The sequence below is a fragment of the Mastacembelus armatus genome, chromosome 20 (assembly GCF_900324485.2).
Source record: "Mastacembelus armatus chromosome 20, fMasArm1.2, whole genome shotgun sequence".
Lineage (NCBI taxonomy): Eukaryota > Metazoa > Chordata > Actinopteri > Synbranchiformes > Mastacembelidae > Mastacembelus > Mastacembelus armatus.
This window is the reverse complement of record NC_046652.1, coordinates 3,137,297-3,155,412: the sequence shown is the minus strand read 5'-3', so window position 1 is coordinate 3,155,412 and position 18,116 is coordinate 3,137,297. Positions and strand designations below refer to the sequence as shown.

Below are 18,116 nucleotides of genomic sequence, written 5' to 3'. Positions count from 1 at the left end.
TTCCACTTTAATCATGTTTTTATTATAACTTAGAATTTACACTGGTTTCATTAAATAACAAATGCACAGCAGGTATTTACCTGATTAGAAAATTAGTTAGCAACTGTGTGTGTGTGTGTGTGTGTGTGCGAGGGTGTGTGTGCGTGCGTGCGTGTGTGTGTGTGTGTGTGTGTGTGTGTGTGTGTGTGTGTGTGTGTGTGTGTGTGTGTGTGTGTGTATGAGGGGGATTTCTTTTAGCTCCTCCAAGTGAGTCTGAACCCTGAAGGCAAACTGGCATACTGGGCTTGGAAAATGATGTAGACATGATGGGAGGAGGCTGTAAATGGAGCAATGTTGGTTTCCTGAGTAAACAACAAAGAGAAGACATTACATACATTATGTGAATATCCAAACTATTAATCAAAGATACTATATATGGTTGACAAATAGAAAAACACAATTATGTTATTTTATCAGTCAATAACTTTGAAAGAAAATGCATGGACCTGGTGCAGCACAGTTGCAGAATGCTTTTAGACTCAAAAGAACATGTAAACTCTGCTAAAGTGTGGTCATTAAAGTGAACTTAAGTTTAATTTCAAATTTACATCTAACATCATAAACCCTGTATTAAATCTGTTTTTTTTGCCTCTGATGATGGCAGGCCTAATAAAAATATCTTAGTAAATATAAATATAGCAATATGTAGTTACTGGTTTGGTTACATACCACGCCACAGTAAGGTCCAACAGGTGGTGTGGAGGAGTCTGGTCCATCATACAACTTTAAGAAGTTATTCTGGCAATCTCCAGGGTCATCAATACTGATCTGGGCAAAGGTAACGGTCACCACACGACCTCTGGGTGCCATGATACCCCATTCACAGTGAGTGTTGTTGGGGTAGGTGCCCGGGTAGTTGGGACTTGTGAATGAACCACTGTCTCCGTAGAGAGTGCCACCACAACCTAGTACACCAGTATATTATTAGGAGAAAAGAACAGGAAGATGTGAATGAAGCAATATTATTAGGACTGGAAATAACAATGGAAAAACTAGAAAAACATCCTCCATTAATACTTGAGGCAAGATCACTAAAAATATCTATGGTACATGTTTCATTACCCATGGAATAATACATATCACATAGTGTTTATCTCATTAAGTTAACGTTCTGTAAGTCCATCTGGACTGATAATCATTGTTGTTTTGTACATTATGCTGTCGTTAACCCTGAGAAGTTTGGGAGATGTTGGCTCCAACATGTCTGTTATTCATTTAAAGGAAACCTGCCTCATGCAAGTCTCCCACGTCAGAAAAGAGCCACACTAAAATGGTCTTTGGAAACAAATGTAGGGAATTCCTTAGAAAAGCATTTCAATTTCAAAGTTATTTATAAATAAAGTGGGATTTCTGTATTTTTTTATGCATGAGAGTTTTCATGTCCACAATGAAAGTAAATGTGTTTCTAGCTGTGGTTTCTTTTACCTTCTCTTACAACAGCAAAAATAACACACCTGGTGTGCAGCTGCATTACAGAATGATCTACACCCATCTAAACCCATTAGCAAAATTATTCAATTTTAACACAGCAAGTTATAGATTTCATTAATAATCTTTGAAAGTGAAAAATGAAAAGTTTATGGGCTAATTCATGGATCTTTCATGCAACCTGGTTAAAAATAATTTGTATAAACATTTCAGTTCTGACCATGAGAGGAGGACGTCCATGTGGCCTCAAAGCCGTCTCGAGCGTTGGAGAAGTCACTCTTGAAGCGTAAGTAGAGCAGGTTGGACTGTGGGAAGATGGGGCTGGGCAGACTGCTGCCACAGAGTCGATGAATCAGTGGGGAGTCTGCTGTACTGCCATTGCGAATCTGCAAAAATGATGATTTCTGGAGTCATGACACTGACACATCATGCACAGGTCACTCACAGATCACAGTTACATAAGTGGCTACCAACTGTGCTCTTTGTCTTTCCTCATTGCTCCTACTTTACATATACTGTAGTGACACAAAGCTCATTGTTTTTAACACTGGTTTCTTTAATGTATATGTGATTTTATGTAAGCTAATGTGGCAATTACCCTTTAATAAATATTCATGTTAATATTCTTATGATTGATATTCCTTTTGACCCACCTTTCAAAGGTGTAATCAGATAAACCTATTCTTTAGTGCACTGTGAGTGAAATTCCTCTCAGTGACAAAAGCATGAATAAAATGTGAAAGCTAAATGAGGAATGTAGTTCAGGTCTGTGAGCCTTGTACGAAATACTGTTTGTTTTACCTCCAAATAGTCAAAGTCACAGTTGCTGTGGCTCTCCAAATCAAAATTGTTAAAGAAGAAGGAGATGTAGTGGTTCTGTGGTGCCTTCAGGATGATGGTGCAGTCTATGTTGTGGGGGTAGATGTCAGGCCAGCCCGGACTCTTCAGGTAGCCATAGTCCTGCTCATAGGTTCGACTACAGCCTGGAAACCACCAACACAACAGTCAGAGCACTTACCTGGGACCAAGGACCTCCAAACTCATAATGCCTACTGTTTCAAAACCTAATTTACATTTGTGGCACTGTTTTTTTTCAGAAGAGGGGAGTTTTAACTCACTTTTCAATACAGAGATAAAAAACTACATGTAAGAAATAATGCTTCTACTTTATCTGGATATTTTGGTTCTGTTTCTCATCTTGCCACAGATTCACTACAAGTACCTACCGGCAATCTGATAGGTGAGACTCAGGCCATTTCCTGTCATAAAGCTGTCAGATTTGAAGTACACGAGGACTGTTCTGCCGTAGCTGTAGAAGTCTGGGGGATGAACATCTGATGCGCAGAACTTATGTGACTGTCCATAGTCTCCCTGGAAGCAAAGAATGCACATCAAAATATTGTAACTGTGAATGAGGTTTTTAATGATAAAGCCAATAAACCGTGACAGTGATTAATGTCAGTGATAGTGATGGTGATTTGTGTGGTCCAAAATCAGTGATCCAAATAAACTCTGATCCGTTGCCTTTTAAGTAAACCTTTTATAGTAAACTATAAAATAAGTCACAAAACTCTTCATTTGGTTAATGGTATAAATGTTTGTTGCATATGAGATAATCCCTGACTGAACTCACCACAGGCCAGTCCTTCATCTCCAGGTAGTTGGTGGAACAGCTCTGGCTGCCATGGAGCACAAATATCTGAATAGATACTTTGACAGTTTCCTGGGCTGGAGCATCCAGGATCCAGCGACAGTAAGTATAAGGAGGATAGGCATTGGGGAAGGAAGGTGAGGTCAGGGTCTGGATGGTAGTTGAGGCATTCAGAGTCCCACCACAAACCACTGGAGAAAGGCAGACACATTGAGACGTTTGCAAAAATGCACAACACTGAAGTACAGTAGCTATCATAGTTACAAATATCACATTTTAAAACAAAGTTCCTTACTTGGTCCATTACACAGTCTGGGTTAAGACCAGAGGCAGTCAGTTTGCACCAGTTTAAAGCTTTTCAGATCACAAGCAGGGCACTATGTAGGAGTAGAAGAGTAGAAATAGGCTTACCTGGTACAAATCTGTAAGTAGCATTGAAGCCTCGTCGATTTATTATGCTATCACTGACAAAGTGAATGGTCAGGAAATTTCCACTTGATACAAAATCAGCGGGGATGGAGTTTCCACAAAATGTCCCAACCAGAGGGAAGTTAATGCTGTCACCATCGTACACCTGATAGAAATATAGATGAAAATAGTTCATCTATTTCTGTCATAGCATTACTCCATTGTCTTTCATTGGTATTAGAAGTATCTGCTTATTTTTAAGTATCTCTGATTATTAAACACATCATCAGTGTCAGCTGCCTATGGTTCATGGGAATAAATACTTTTGTTACACCAACATCTGATCTTATGAACTGGACATATTGTAATTGCGTGTGAGTTCTTGCAACATTATGACACTGCATAGCTCTACATGTGACGGACAGTACTCATTTAAATTACTTTACTTTGATATAGTCATATCGGCAAGTAATGGAGCTCTCCAGGTCGAAGGAGCTGAATGTCAGATTGACAGCCATGTTGACTGGCGCTTCAATGGTCCACAGACAGTTCATATTAGCTTCATAGAACCCATCGAAGTTTGGATCTGGAGAACCAAACATGCCCGTGGGCATGGAGAGGTAGCCACCGCACCCTTGTGCTGGACCTGCAGGCAATTCAGAAACAAATATTTGACCTTTTTTTCTATCTTAATGTGGGTTGTACTATAAGCGACTGCACACTAGCTTTGGCAAATACCAAAAACGAATCAGGGTGCTTCAAAATATACGTTAACATATATTTAATTCGATTTATACAACACCTTTTAAAGACAGGGGACAAGCATCCATGACACAAGTCACCTTAAAAAACTACTACTTCCCTATCTGTACTGCTTTTGAGCATTTGACCAGGGCATACCAAGTGTCTCGGTGTAAGTGGCCCTCCAGCCAATCCCATTCACTGAGGCATCTGTCCTGAAGACAATGAACAGCTGATTGGTGGAAGACCGCAGATTGGGTGGGAGCACTGTGCCACAGAATTGCCCCAGCAAAGGCGCCAAGGTATCCTGTCCATCATAAACTGCCACGTAGTCAAAGCGACAAGAAGAAGATGCCTCCAGATGAAAGGTGTTAAATCTGTGGAAGGAGAAAAGGGAGAACATTAAGGGCTTATCAGAAACATCGCATCAAACTTTTGAGCTTCTTTTCTGTAGGGTTTAAAGCTTGTTTGAAACAACATCGCAACTCACAGTCATACAGTACAAATTTTTACTGTGGCCACATCTAACCTCTCCAGTGCAACCTTTATCCAGGCTAAGGCCAAAGGGGACAGGCAGGGAAGGTTTTTTTCTTCTTAGTGTTCAGAAAATTCCATAAAAATATGGGAAAATTAAATTAAATTAAAAATGCTTTTTGTGTTTACTTAGCTGACTTAGGTTTACCCCATGATAAATAAGGTTACATTAGGGTTTATTTATGTTTACACATGAAAACAACACTATTATTCTAATATAATTTTCGCTGTTATTATTTATAACATGAATTTATTACTTTGTTACAGTTTCCTCTGTCCCTTTTTGTCCTCTGCCCTCCTGTTTTATTAACACCACTACAGTCAGGAATGGTCTTAATGCAGTCAGTGCAGTCTTACTTCAGAGCAATCACCCTGTTGGTTTTCACCACAATGTGGTAGGTACAGTTGATGTTGTGGTGGTAGTTGATCATGGAGAGCGCTGGGCTGCTCACTGTACCCATGGTGCTGTTAAAGAAACCACCACATGCTGCACACACACACACACACACACAGTATCATTGCATGTACAGTATATCAATATACTGAAAACTGTATCACTTACAGATATGAGGTAAGTACAAACTTAACCCCAGAAGTGCAATATGGTATATATTGTGTTCTTTAGCAGTCATGTCTAATGCCTATTTCCAAAATCTGTCACAGTCCTCCTCAAATTCTTTCTGGGAAAGGTTCTTATTTTTACATTCTGTTGAAAGCTTTAATTTGTGAGATTTTTCTGTTCCCTTTTCTGTTTTTTAGATTACATTATCTATGGTCACATTCTCATCACATGATATGTGCCATTAAAAAAAAACATTTTCTTTAATTTATAGTATTTATGGTAATTATTAGAGGAGAGTATAAAGGCAGCAATTAGTTTTGTTTTTTTTTTCATTTTAGGTACATTCTCAATACAGTATTGAAATTAAATAAAAATGATTTTATTAGAAAAAAAAACTCTTTCTGAATCAAACCGTTTCTGTCTTAGTCTTTGCCAAGAATCTAACACTTGCTGAATTGAATTTCATTTTAACATGTTGCAACAGTCATGAGCAGCTACATCACGTTATATTCATTTGGCAGATATTTGGTCTTCACATCCTCACCTTGTTTTTGTTTACTGTTAATTACTTCATTTTGCAAATGACAACATACTGTAGCAGCAATTACAAATCTTCTTTACTTACGAATGGCTTGGTATTCTGCCATGTAGCCATTGTCAGTGATCACAGAGTCAGAGTAGAAGTGGAGTAACATGGGGCCAAAGGTAGAGAAGGGCCCGGGAATGTTGGTACCACACAAAGTGGCAATAGGAGAGGCACTGGTAGCCAGGTTATAGAGCTTCAGACCATCAAACAGACAAGTGGAGTGTGCTAGACAAGAGACAGTCAGACCACATACTCAAAACATAACCGTTTTTAAGTTATCAAGCACAAAACATTTACTTTTGTCCCAGTATTCAAAATGTTGTGAGAGAACAAGGAATAAATCTTAAGATTATACCATTACATGGTGCTATTGTATCAAGGCATCTTCAGGTTGTTCTTTGCTGATACATAAATACTTGCCTTCTACTTGGAAGCTCCTAAAGATGAGGACAACCACAGTCTGTTCTCCAGCGTTGATGGTGTAGTTGCAGTTGGAGTAGTTAGGATAGTCGGCTGGATAATTTGGAGAAACTACACGACCGGTGGCAGCTGTGAAGTTTGCGCCGCAACCTGATGACCAGGAGACATCAGACTTGTTTGCATTTTGTACACACAAGCTAAAACTATACTAATCCTTAGAAAATACAAATACATCACTCAGGTTTCCAGTCACAGAAGGACATAATGTGCCTGGCTCTTACGGGTGCTGAAGGTGGCTGAGAAACCTCTGCCAGTTGCTTCAGTAGCCTGGAATCGGCTTGTTATGATGTTAAATGGAGCAATGATGGGGTTTGGGGCCACTGAGCCACAGCCTGTTGACAGCAGAGCCTCTGTATTTTGGGTCTGACCCGACCATACCTGTTGGAAAATGCACACTGATTAAGAACTTGTTGCAACATGGTTTTCAGAATACAAGCTTCTGCTCCTGGATCTCTACTCTCGCTCTATTTTTATTTTTGTGCAACAATCCTGTCAAAATCTACAGGCCAGTGTTGAATGAAATGACTGTGGCCACCATCATATTATCTTTAGGTAGTGCTGGCTTGCATGCAGCTGAAGTCTCTGTCAACCCTGTTTCTCCTGTATCTCAGTGCTGGTACCTTGATATAACTGCTCTGGCAGGTCCCAGTGCTGTCTGGTATCTGAAAGTCGCTGTTGAAGCTCATCTCCAGGTGGTTTCCCTCATGGGCAATGATCCGCCAGGAACACTCCACATTGGCTGGAAAGTTCTGCGGGTAGTTTGGAGACTTGATTGTTCCTGAATCAGCATGAATCACCCCTCCACATCCTGTCCAAAAAAAAAAAAAACTGTATGTGACTATACAATGCATGTGTAAAATGATCATTCAAATTATATGAACATAAATCACATTGTGCTTTTTTACAACAATTAAAATTAATACATAATTTAAATTATTAGACCATTTGCCAGTTAATAAACACTTCAACATTAACACTTCAACACAAAATAGTGGAAGAGATCACTTAACCCTTGATCAAACAAGATCAGTCACCCCAACTAACATGGTTGTTTTTGTCCTCAAGGGTTAATCAAGAAGAAGTACTGAGTGATCTTGAGGTTTTTCCTAAAGTCAACAATTTCGACAAGTATGAAGAAGCAAGACTGTGTAAGGTTTAAAAAACTAAAGTTAAAAGCTTGAAAAAACAGTAATATCATTTTATTTTTAATTAAACTGATATAACCTGTGCTACCAGTAGAGTGATTTACATGTCCATGTGGGTAACACATACTGCTATTGGGAGACAGAATGTAATCTTCCTTTTAGCAAAACAGTTTCAAGTTCATGTTTATTTTTTCTTTAATGTTAACAAGCTTCATTATCATTTAAAGCAAAAGAGAACATCAGCGCAGGTAACACAAATGGTTCTTTGTGTTGATAAAAACATAAGATCTAACAGTAATTCTTTGAAGCATGTGTATACTATATCCCTTATTATATAGCCTACTGAATCTCCAGGAAGTATTCAGACCCTCACTTTTTGCATATTTTGTGGATTTTAATAAAATAAAAATGTCCATGTTTGTCTATCAAACTACGCTGAAACACACAATGACCAAGTGAAAACACATTTTCATAAATTTATGATAAATAGCTAAAGATCAAAATGTGAAATCTCACAGTCTGAGCTTTAATTCACTAATTAGTAGAAGCAGTAATTACTCATTCAACTCTTGGTTAAGCCTCAAGCATTGCATGCCTGCATGTGAGCAATTAATCCCATTCTTTCTGGAAGATGTTCCATGATATTTAAGTCTGGGCTTTGGCAGATCCCCTCAAGGACAGAGACTTGTCCTGAAGCCAGTCCAGTGTTGCTTTGGCCATTGGGTCATTGTTGTTCTGAAAGGTGAACTGTCACCCCAGTCTCAGGTCTCTCCAATCTGGAGCAGATTATCTTCAAGGACCTCTTTGTATTTGACTGTTTTTATTCTTCCTTTAGTTCTGGCAAGTCTCCTTGTCCCTGCTGCTGAGAATGCAGCCCACAGCATGATGCTGCCAACACTGTGCTTCACTACAGGGAGGGTATTATCCATGAGCAGTACCTGCTGTTCACCAGATACAGTGCCTGTTCTGCCCAAAGAGTTCAATTTTTCTCATCAGACCAGAGAATCTTTTTCCTTCTGTTCTCAAAGATCTATAAATACTCCAGTGCACCTGACCACAGTTTGGAGTGTCACCACAAAAGGTCTGAAGACTTTCTGAAGCTACTTAATATTACTATCACAACTAACACATTCAGTAAAGATCAGTAAAACTTCAAAAGCCTGCTCATTTAGGTAGTTTAAACCCACCTGAGGAATCAGCAGACCAGGAGGCTATGAAGCCTCCCCTGGACACTACATGGTCAGCCAGGAAGACTACAGCCAACTTGTTGGATCCTGATTGTATGGTGCCGGGTGAGGTGGTCCCACAATACTGGCCAATAATAGGGGAGGCAGGGGATCCTCCATTGAAGATGGTGACAGAATCCCAGCCACAAGTACTGTGGGCCTCCACGTTGAAGTAGCTGAAGGTTAGCTGCAGTAAGACAGCGGAGTGGGATCCAAGGATTTTTTTTTAAAGGTAGCTGGCTACTAAGCATTAGGTCCATGGATTTAATTGGAACATGCAAACAGGAAATGCAATAAAGAGCAGTGGACACTTCACTGTTAAATGGTGACCAGTCAAAAGTAATACTGGGAAGTAGGTACTGGCAATTACGGTTGAAAAACATATAGTACTATACTGTACAGAACTTACAATATCTGCCTAATGTCCACTGATTATTTAACTGTAAATGTAAAAAATTATTTGATATGTTAGTACTAAATTACTTATTATATTGTTACATTTTAAGTGTTAATAATGGTTCTTTACAACATGGGCCTCCACTCATAAAGTCTCAGAAGTGGGACGTCTAAATACTGCAAGACTTTATGATTAAAGAAGCACAAGTGTCATGATAAAAGCAAATATAAGAAATTAATCTTAAAACACTGTGTACATGTCATTGCATCAGGCTCTGCTGCAGACTCACCGTAATGGTGTGGCCCGGTGCAGCCTCCAGCAGCCAAGCACAACGACTGAGGCTGGGGTAGAGGTTGGGGTAGTTAGGACTAGATATTACCCCTCCCTCACCTGTCTGCCAGCCTCCACACTCTGCAAAGAGAGAATGATCCATGTAGGGATGATGATAGCCATATTATGACCGGTAGATTAAACATAAAACTAATGAGACTTAATGTTAGATTTAAAAGTACGACTTAGCACATAAAGATAATGAAGTGTTCAGTGATTTGTTACCAGAGAACAGGTATTTGGCCTTGAACCCCAGGTCTCCTTGGGAGGCGTCAGTCTGGAAATGAACCCAGAGCTCTGGAGTGTAGACGACAATGGGAACTGTGGGTATGGTTTGCCCACAAAACTTGGCCAGCTGCTCACCATTTGAGTCACCTGAGGGATTAGGTAGAAAATTAAACAGAAGTAAAACGTAGACACTGCATGTAACCCACCCCATTCCTATACCTGATTTACTGTGCCGTAAATATGCAGTATAATGTGTGTAAAATATGAGAGAAGATATATGAACCTAAAATATACTTTTTTACAAGATGGATGTAATGGCTTATGGGGCCAGATTGTATGGCACAAATTCAGACACTTGATATGCAGTGTGGGAGGAGGTCCAGATGAAAAAAGATGAATTTGTCATGATCCGCACTTTTTGGCTTCCTGTTTCTTTTATTCTGAAATGATCATGACAGGATCTAGTTTTGTTTGTTTTGGTTCACTTTACTTTGACCTAATTTCATAGATCGTTTTCACCTGTGTCTTGTTTTGTCCCTCACTTTATAGGCCTTGTTCATGTTCTCTTGTAGTCTGGTGTGTCTGAACCCGTCTTGTCTCCGTGTCCTTGTAGGCCTGTGTGTCCCAGGTCCCACGTCTTGTCCCCCTCTGTTTTCATGTTCTCACTCTTTTGTAACTCTTGTTCTTGTTTTAAAAATCCTGTTTTCCAGTGTTCTCGTTTAATTAGCTCAAGTCCTTGTTTAAATAAAGCCTTGTTTTGAATGGGTGAATTATTGGTCCGAAATAACTATAACCCTGATTCATGACAGAATTTCTACAAGTTTGGAGAAGTAAATCCAGTTTCATTTTGGACATCACATCCTGCCTTACAATGTCTTTCAGCCTTTGGTTGTGGCATTTGAGAACCCAAATATATGTGTAGTGACTTCGATCAGCAAAACATAATCATGTATTTGTGATACTCACCTAAGCGGAACTCAAGGAAGTCGGAGTTACAGGTCTGATGGTTTTCCAGTTTCAAATGTTCTATCAGTACCACGATAGAGGAATTGACATGCTGTGAGCTCTGGATCAGCCACTCACAGTTAAGGTTGTTGCTGTAGTTGGACACCAGATACCCAGGGGAGGTGAAGTTCCCACCTTCTGGGTCGTTCAAGAATCCGCCACACACTTACAGGACACAACATGAAAAACAAATACATTTTTATTTATGCAATAGAAAAGAAAAAATGTGTCTTTCTTTTCATTCAATAGGTTGCTTAAGAGGGCAGGATCTAAGTGCCACAATTTGAGCTGGGATGGTTGTAAGTATATTTACTGTATTGTACATTCTTTGAGTTTTTATGCAAGGCAGCATCTAACCTGCCGGCTCATCAGAGGAGTAAGAAGCCATGAAGCCACCATTGGACACAGAAGCATCAGTGCGGAAGACAATGGTCATGGTGTTGCCAGATGAGCGCACCTGGGTGCCTGCTGGTACTGTGCCACAGAACCGCTGTAGGAGAGGGGCATTGACTGCCAACCCGTTCAGTACCTACAAAATATTATAAATAATACTTTAGAGCTTGAACAGTATCATTGAAAATAGAGTTTTGTTTATTATTTGAATTTGAGCATTGGAGAATTGGCATTTATGAGTGATACAAACAAGAAGAATCAGCCATTCAATTTATTTGCAGTCACTATTTGAACATCATGTCTGCACTTGTCGAAGTGCTGTTAGATTTTCGTTATTATATGGTTTCTCTGATCTATCTAACAACTGAATGATGTAGCAGAGCTTTGTTTCCAGTTCAGTATCACTGAAAAAAAAAAAACAGGACTTTTATTTACGTGGTGCACACATACTGGCAGATGAAAGTCTATCTTAATCTCCTATTGAGCAAACAAGTAATGAATCATGTGACTGAGATGACAGATGTAAACAGGCATCTAGTGGTTTAAGGGTGAAATGTAAACTTCATCAAGTTCACATCAAGTTTGTGTTCTGCTTGTTCAACAGCTGCATTACTGGTTGATTTTGTTCCATATATGGTAACAAATATATTTAGGATCGTCTTTGGACATGTGGGTGTACACAAACAGGACTACACAGGTCCATCAGATGTAGTGATGACTTTAACAGTGATTAAAACCACTGTTTATAATGTGGGTATTGAGATTGTAAAGTGGTGAAGCATAAACTCATATTGGCAGGAAGGGACTCACATCAACATAGTCAAATGTACAGGAAGTACCAGAACCTTCCAGCCGCAGGTCATTGATAGTGAGCGTGACCCGTCGGCCTGGTGACATCACCAACTCCCAGCGACACACCCGACTGTGTGGGTACAAGTTGGGGTAATTGGGAGATGTGATTGTTCCTGAAGGGGCATTCAGCTCTCCTCCACAGGCTGCAAGTCAACATGACAAATACCATTTTCTAGTGTGATTAAACGTTCAATTTAAAAACACAAACAGCTTAAAAGACACACATTCAGTATTTAATGTCTGAGACATTTTTCAAAATCATCATACCTTCAACACTGGCTTCAAATGACAGACTAAATCCAGCTGCATTTCCACTGGTATCACTGACAAATTTCACATAGGCAAAACTGTCAGATGTGTCCATGGAAGCAGGAAGTTCACTGCCACAGTGTCGGCCCAGTAGGCGCCCTGTTGTCCACATAAGATATTTAGGATACGATATCATTTTTTAATTTCATTCTCATAAAGATGTGGGAAAACAATTTGAATCCAACGTAAAATACACAGAGATTAAACTGATATTGTTTTACATCTAAATCTGGGCAAAGACGTACTCATCCTAATGTCGAGTGAACATCAATGAATCATTTCACTGGGAGTTTTTTTTTTTTTAGATGTGTGTATTTACCACCATACATAAACTCTACAGACAACTTTGGAATAAACACTTGTTTAATGTTGAAACATTTTCAACTTTTACAGATGCAATTTCTGTGAAACTTGTTTGTTTTTTTAATAAAATAAGTAGCAGACCAAATCTTATGTTTGCTTACCTGAGGCATTGTACTCTCTGATCTCCACATAGTCAGCAGTACAACCTTCAGTACTCTGCAGGCTTAAGTTCCCATAGCTAAGGGTGAGATAATGACCCGTGGGCCCTTCCAAGTACCACTCACAGCTGGAGCTGTCAGGATAGTTCGATGCTGGGAAGCCAGGGCTGTGGATAGAGCCACTCTGACCTATGTAGGTACCTCCACATGTTGCTGCAAGGAATTGGAAATATAAAACAAGAGTAGGGGCATTCATCTTCAAGAGAACAAAATGAATAAAACCTAAAAGCTTTAGTCAAACCAATGTACAGATCTGTTTCTGAAAAGTTGGGATGCTGTGTACATAAAAACAATTCAATGTTTTAAAAGCCTGTTTTAACTAATATTCAATAATAATAATAATAATGATATGACTAGTACTACTATTAATAATACTAATAATAAACTTTACCCTTTGCCTTATTTGCCTTACCCGTGGAGTACTTTGCCTTGAAGCCTTTGTGTGTGACGCTGGTGTCAGTGCGAAATCTAAGCAGCATAGAGGACCCCGTTGAATGTTGGGTGGATGGTCGGGTGTTACCACATAGTCGGGAAATTAATTGAGCATTGGTTGTTGAGCCATCACGCAGCTCCAAGTAGTCATACACACAGCTGAAAAAAAATTAATTTATGTATGAAAATATTGTGAAAGCATTGCTAGAAGATGCTACGCTTTGAAATACAAATATCCTGTTTTTTCACTTCTAAATAAAATAGTTCTTTAAATTTCTTCCAGCACTGCCCATTACTCCACTATAGTTCAAACTTTAGCAAATAAGAGCAAAGAAAAAGTCAGAATATGCTCAGTTTCCAAATACTGTACACTACAAACATTAGGGAGCAATTATGAAGTATAATTGTACAAATAACCAAACTTTGTGCCTGGGGAGAAAGTAGTGGCTGTACCTAGTTGTGGGCTCAATATAGAATTCATCTTCAAAGTCGATTTGGACAGCTTCTCCGTTGGGCACGGTGATGACCCAGATACAGTCAATGTTCTGGGGGTAATTTTGAGGATAGTTAGGTGAAGTGATGTACCCTGGAGGATCATCATCATTCAGCTCAATGAAACCTCCACAAGCTGCAGAAAGAAAGAAATAATATATTTCTACTGGAGCACTTTAACATGCTGACCAGCATGAGTCATTGCATTAAGTTTATATCCTATGATCGTTGATAACAAATACATGAATTCATCATTATCAATTAAACTGACAACATTCACTGAATAAATCAAAGGGGTTCCATCACTTAATCAAATGAAATCAGTTAATACTCAATGGCAATATATGACACTGCACAATGAACAACAACTATGGTTATGTGCAGACTGTTCTACTGTGACAGAGGAAAGATAGTAAAAAGAGTTGTGGCTGTACCCTGACTGTGAGCCTCAAAGGTCAGTTTAAAGCCACTGCCCTCATTGCTGGCATCAGACACAAAGTGAATAAAGAGGTGGTTGTCAGAAGTCTGGAGAAGGGATGGGGGTGTTGAACCACAGAGACGTCCCACTAGTGGTGGAGATGAAGCATCTGGACCGTTCTTTAGCTGTGGAGACAGCAGTCAATGAAAATGAACTGAGAGTCATTAAATAAACAATTCACCAGCTGATCATTCATAGTTCATCTGACGTATCAGTCAGAGGGAAGTAAGATAACAAAGAAAATACATCAGAAATTATTAGAATTTTAACTGACCCACTTTTTGGCTTACTCCTATGATTCAATTTTCATGAATCCATTGTTGCAAACATTCAAGACGAGTATTTGTGATAATCGGCACATTGGTGTATGAATGTGTATGTGTATGTATTTATTTCATTAATTTCATTCATAATATACAGATTTGGCTAGCCATATCTTGATTACCTCCAAGTAGTCTCCAGTGTTGCATGCAGTTCCATAGCCCTGAATCTGAAAAGGACTCTGGAAGGTGACAGAAATCCTGAAGCCAGGTGTCACCATCACATGCCAGCTGCAGTCCAGATTAGCCAGGTAGGTCTGGGGGTATCTGGGACTGCTCACCACACCCCTGTCTACATGCAGAAGGCCACCACAACCTGAAAAGGCAGAAGGGTATGACCATGGCACCAGTCCTACTACTCACAATACAACTGATCCAATGACCTGATGGAGTTAAATACTGTGTTAATAACATGAAGTCTGGGATTTCACATCTTGTAAAATCTCTACTAAACAGTAAAAATGGCATTTTGTCTTGTAATTGAGGGTAATGTGCTAGGCTAGTTTTTGGACAGGAGACCAGTAAATTGGAGTCTGTGTTAGTTGCTGGCTTCTGCTTTTGGTGATGTTTTTGGCAAAAAAAAAAATAGAGACAGAGAAATAATTAGTCTGGCGCTGTCTTTGCCTTCTAGCTCGTTGCTCCTTTCTTGTATAAGTCAGACAAAGCCAAAGTATAAAAACAAATTCAATTTTAAAGGTAGTGTCAATATGTCTTTCTTTTCCGCTGATCGTCCTTACAGCCCTGACAACAGTCCTGGAGCACTCTGCCCCCTTTAAAGCCCTTCTCCAAGATGTGTTTTTATCTTCTACAAGATAATGATAGTCTATTTTCATAGAATATTGGTAGTAGCTAATATATGATCTTAATGAATTTACTTCTGGTGTATGACCTTTGGAGTAGGAAGCATTAAAGCCTCGGCCACTGATGCTGCTGTCTGAGGAGAAGTGGATAAACATGGAGTCTCCTGCTGAGTGTAGAGAACCTGGAAGCTCCCGACCACACACAGTGGCTAGCACGGGGGATAGACTGGTAGCACCTGGGAACACGTACATGCAAAAAGAAGGGGAATTTAAAGATGTCCAGAAGAACAAATATATCCATGACAGTAGCAGGAAGCATGCAAAGTATACTTGCAGCTCTATTCAGATTTGGTTCATGGTCTTTCATTTCCCACAGAAATTGCTCTCATTACTTACCATCTCTTATGGTAAGGCTGTCGAAGTAGCAGGCGGGATAGTCCTCCATGTCCAGGGACAAGATGTTAAACTCTACAACTGAGTTTGGAGAACGTATCAGCCAGGTACACTCCTGGTTATTGGGATAATTTTCAGGCCACCCAGGAGAATAGAGAAAGCCAGGAGTTTCCCCTGTCACTAATATTCCACCACATGCACCTGAAACAATGCGAAGACAAAAAAAAAAAAATTAAAAAACATAGGGTCCTTCAGAAACACACACACAGTGTTCATTAAGTCAGTTTTTTTTTAGTTCACTCAATCAGGAAAGCAATGTCTACATTTAACATTGTATAATAAGTATACACTGCCTGTGTATGTGTATGTTCAGTGCATTCAGGGCTGTTTACTTTGCTGTATTTTTAAATACAACAAAATTGTCACCTTCCTGATGAAGGACTTTTTGGTCAGACAGCCAAATCTAGCAAGACACCTGGTGTTTCAAAACAAGGTGAACTGATAATGTAGAAATTTAGCTTGCCCGGGTCTACTTTCTCAAATTTACCTGTTTCCTTCTCTTTCTTTTCTCAAGTTTTCATTGAATACACTGTCCATGTCTCATATGTTGAGCAAGCAACTCTCAAAGGGACTAATTGTGTCTCACCTGGTGTGATAGTGGGTGGTGGCCCAGAGTCCGGAATAGCGGCCCATTCTACAAGGAAGCCTCGTCCGCCAACCACTGTATCTGACTGGAACTGCAGTGTCATAGTGCTGCCAGAACTTCTTACGGGAGGGGGCAGAGCCAGACCACAGAAAGTCCCAATGGGATAGTAATGAACAGTGGGACCATCAAATATCTGGAGAGGTTGTGAGAAGGTAGAATGAATAGCGTACTGTGGCATAATATTAATAATAATAATAATTTAAAAAAATCACTCATAATCAACCGATCAGTCTGTTGCTAAAGAAAGTAGATTACTTTTGGTGAATGGGAAAGGGATGGTGTTATACAACAGTTTTCTACACACTATGAAGTGCTTTCCACTGTTTGCCCATTCACACATGCAGTCATTCACACACTGGTGGTTCAGGACACTTTAGCCCGGATACTGAACCACTGACCCCTTAGTTAGTGAGACAACACCCATCGTTCACATTCAGATCATCTGGCTTCCGTTACAGTCTGCCTGTACTCACATCTACTTCTACTGAGTGATCTAATTACCGAAACAAATGCACTATGTAAAACAACACAAGGCAGGTCAATAAACCTAGACACAATGGTCCAAACCTTCTGAGTGTAACTCTAAAAGTTCAATCACACAATCTTACTTTGAGATGGTCGTAGTAGCAATCATACAGGTCCTCAATGTCCATGTCCAAGAAACGAATCTGGATGTAGCTGTCGCCCTCCACAGTTATAGTCCAGCGGTAGTTGGCATTATTGGGGTAAGTTCGGGGATACAGTGGTGATGCTATTTGACCAAACCCTCCAGTCACGTCATTACCATACACTGAGCGACAGAGAGAAAATCAACAGTTAGAGCTCTGAGGAGTTAATGAATTAATCTCTACATGAGATTAATTCATTTATTTTGTAGTCAGACTACCAGAGGTGTTGTGGAGACTTTATATCTGCAAAGTCCCATGTATGACCAGGATGACACAAGCAAACCTTTGGCTCCAAATGGTACAGGCTTGTCAGGTATGTAACCAGCTCTATTTCCTTGGTGTCCATGCAATCTGCCACGTGCTGTCATTTGCTTTCTGGTGTATTACAGTGCTTGCTGCCTTTGCTCTCCATTATATGTAAATTGGACATATTTACACCCATTTATACTGATAGTTATTTAGCTGGCTTTGACAATGGTGCAAAAAATTTCAGGTATTGGAGCCTGTGAAGGATATTTTTCAGGGATGTACAGAAACAAAATCATCTCTACTCAGGCCTCCCACACTACAATCCTATGATGATTAAAGATTACTGATAGAAGTCAAAGAAACTGAGAACGGAACTGGCTATTACAGTGCTTGAGTAAACAATAAGCAAATCAACCGACTAAACAGTGTGTATCCTAGGCTTAAATGTAGTATGACAAGATGTCAGGAATCCACAGTTACAATGCCAGTGATGCAAGAGTGTCAATACGGTGGAAATGATTTATAGCTAAACCCCTTCCTGTCAATGAAAACAAAACAAAACCAACTCCAATTATGAGAACAGTGATGTAAAATGAACATCTTTGTCAACCAAGTAGAAAACTATAGCGGGAACCTTCACAATAATGATCAGGACTCTGAGGTAAAGTCCACATTGTCTTCAATTTCTCTTACTGTTACTAATTTAATAATATATCAAATAAACAAGAGTATTTTTTTATACA

General features: G+C 39.6%; 1 protein-coding gene across 1 annotated transcript in view; it reads right to left on the bottom strand.

Annotated features, from left to right (window-relative positions):
• cubn (cubilin (intrinsic factor-cobalamin receptor)) overlaps positions 1 to 18,116 on the bottom strand; it is a 40,856-nt gene continuing 22,740 nt past the window's right edge. The window contains exons 38-67 of the mRNA XM_026292250.2: positions 17,065 to 17,246; positions 16,397 to 16,589; positions 15,754 to 15,951; positions 15,447 to 15,593; positions 14,683 to 14,873; positions 14,194 to 14,362; positions 13,721 to 13,895; positions 13,248 to 13,426; positions 12,779 to 12,988; positions 12,273 to 12,413; positions 11,964 to 12,148; positions 11,118 to 11,289; positions 10,722 to 10,925; positions 9,753 to 9,902; positions 9,487 to 9,608; positions 8,762 to 8,987; positions 7,050 to 7,237; positions 6,651 to 6,807; positions 6,370 to 6,519; positions 5,989 to 6,174; positions 5,159 to 5,288; positions 4,427 to 4,644; positions 3,973 to 4,172; positions 3,530 to 3,692; positions 3,101 to 3,309; positions 2,694 to 2,838; positions 2,269 to 2,450; positions 1,688 to 1,853; positions 709 to 944; positions 1 to 341 (exon numbers count right to left, since the gene is read on the bottom strand). Of these exons, the coding sequence (XP_026148035.1) occupies positions 234 to 341; positions 709 to 944; positions 1,688 to 1,853; positions 2,269 to 2,450; positions 2,694 to 2,838; positions 3,101 to 3,309; positions 3,530 to 3,692; positions 3,973 to 4,172; positions 4,427 to 4,644; positions 5,159 to 5,288; positions 5,989 to 6,174; positions 6,370 to 6,519; positions 6,651 to 6,807; positions 7,050 to 7,237; positions 8,762 to 8,987; positions 9,487 to 9,608; positions 9,753 to 9,902; positions 10,722 to 10,925; positions 11,118 to 11,289; positions 11,964 to 12,148; positions 12,273 to 12,413; positions 12,779 to 12,988; positions 13,248 to 13,426; positions 13,721 to 13,895; positions 14,194 to 14,362; positions 14,683 to 14,873; positions 15,447 to 15,593; positions 15,754 to 15,951; positions 16,397 to 16,589; positions 17,065 to 17,246 (5,282 nt within the window). The 3' untranslated portion in view covers positions 1 to 233. The remainder of the gene's footprint in view (positions 342 to 708; positions 945 to 1,687; positions 1,854 to 2,268; positions 2,451 to 2,693; positions 2,839 to 3,100; positions 3,310 to 3,529; positions 3,693 to 3,972; positions 4,173 to 4,426; positions 4,645 to 5,158; positions 5,289 to 5,988; positions 6,175 to 6,369; positions 6,520 to 6,650; positions 6,808 to 7,049; positions 7,238 to 8,761; positions 8,988 to 9,486; positions 9,609 to 9,752; positions 9,903 to 10,721; positions 10,926 to 11,117; positions 11,290 to 11,963; positions 12,149 to 12,272; positions 12,414 to 12,778; positions 12,989 to 13,247; positions 13,427 to 13,720; positions 13,896 to 14,193; positions 14,363 to 14,682; positions 14,874 to 15,446; positions 15,594 to 15,753; positions 15,952 to 16,396; positions 16,590 to 17,064; positions 17,247 to 18,116) is intronic.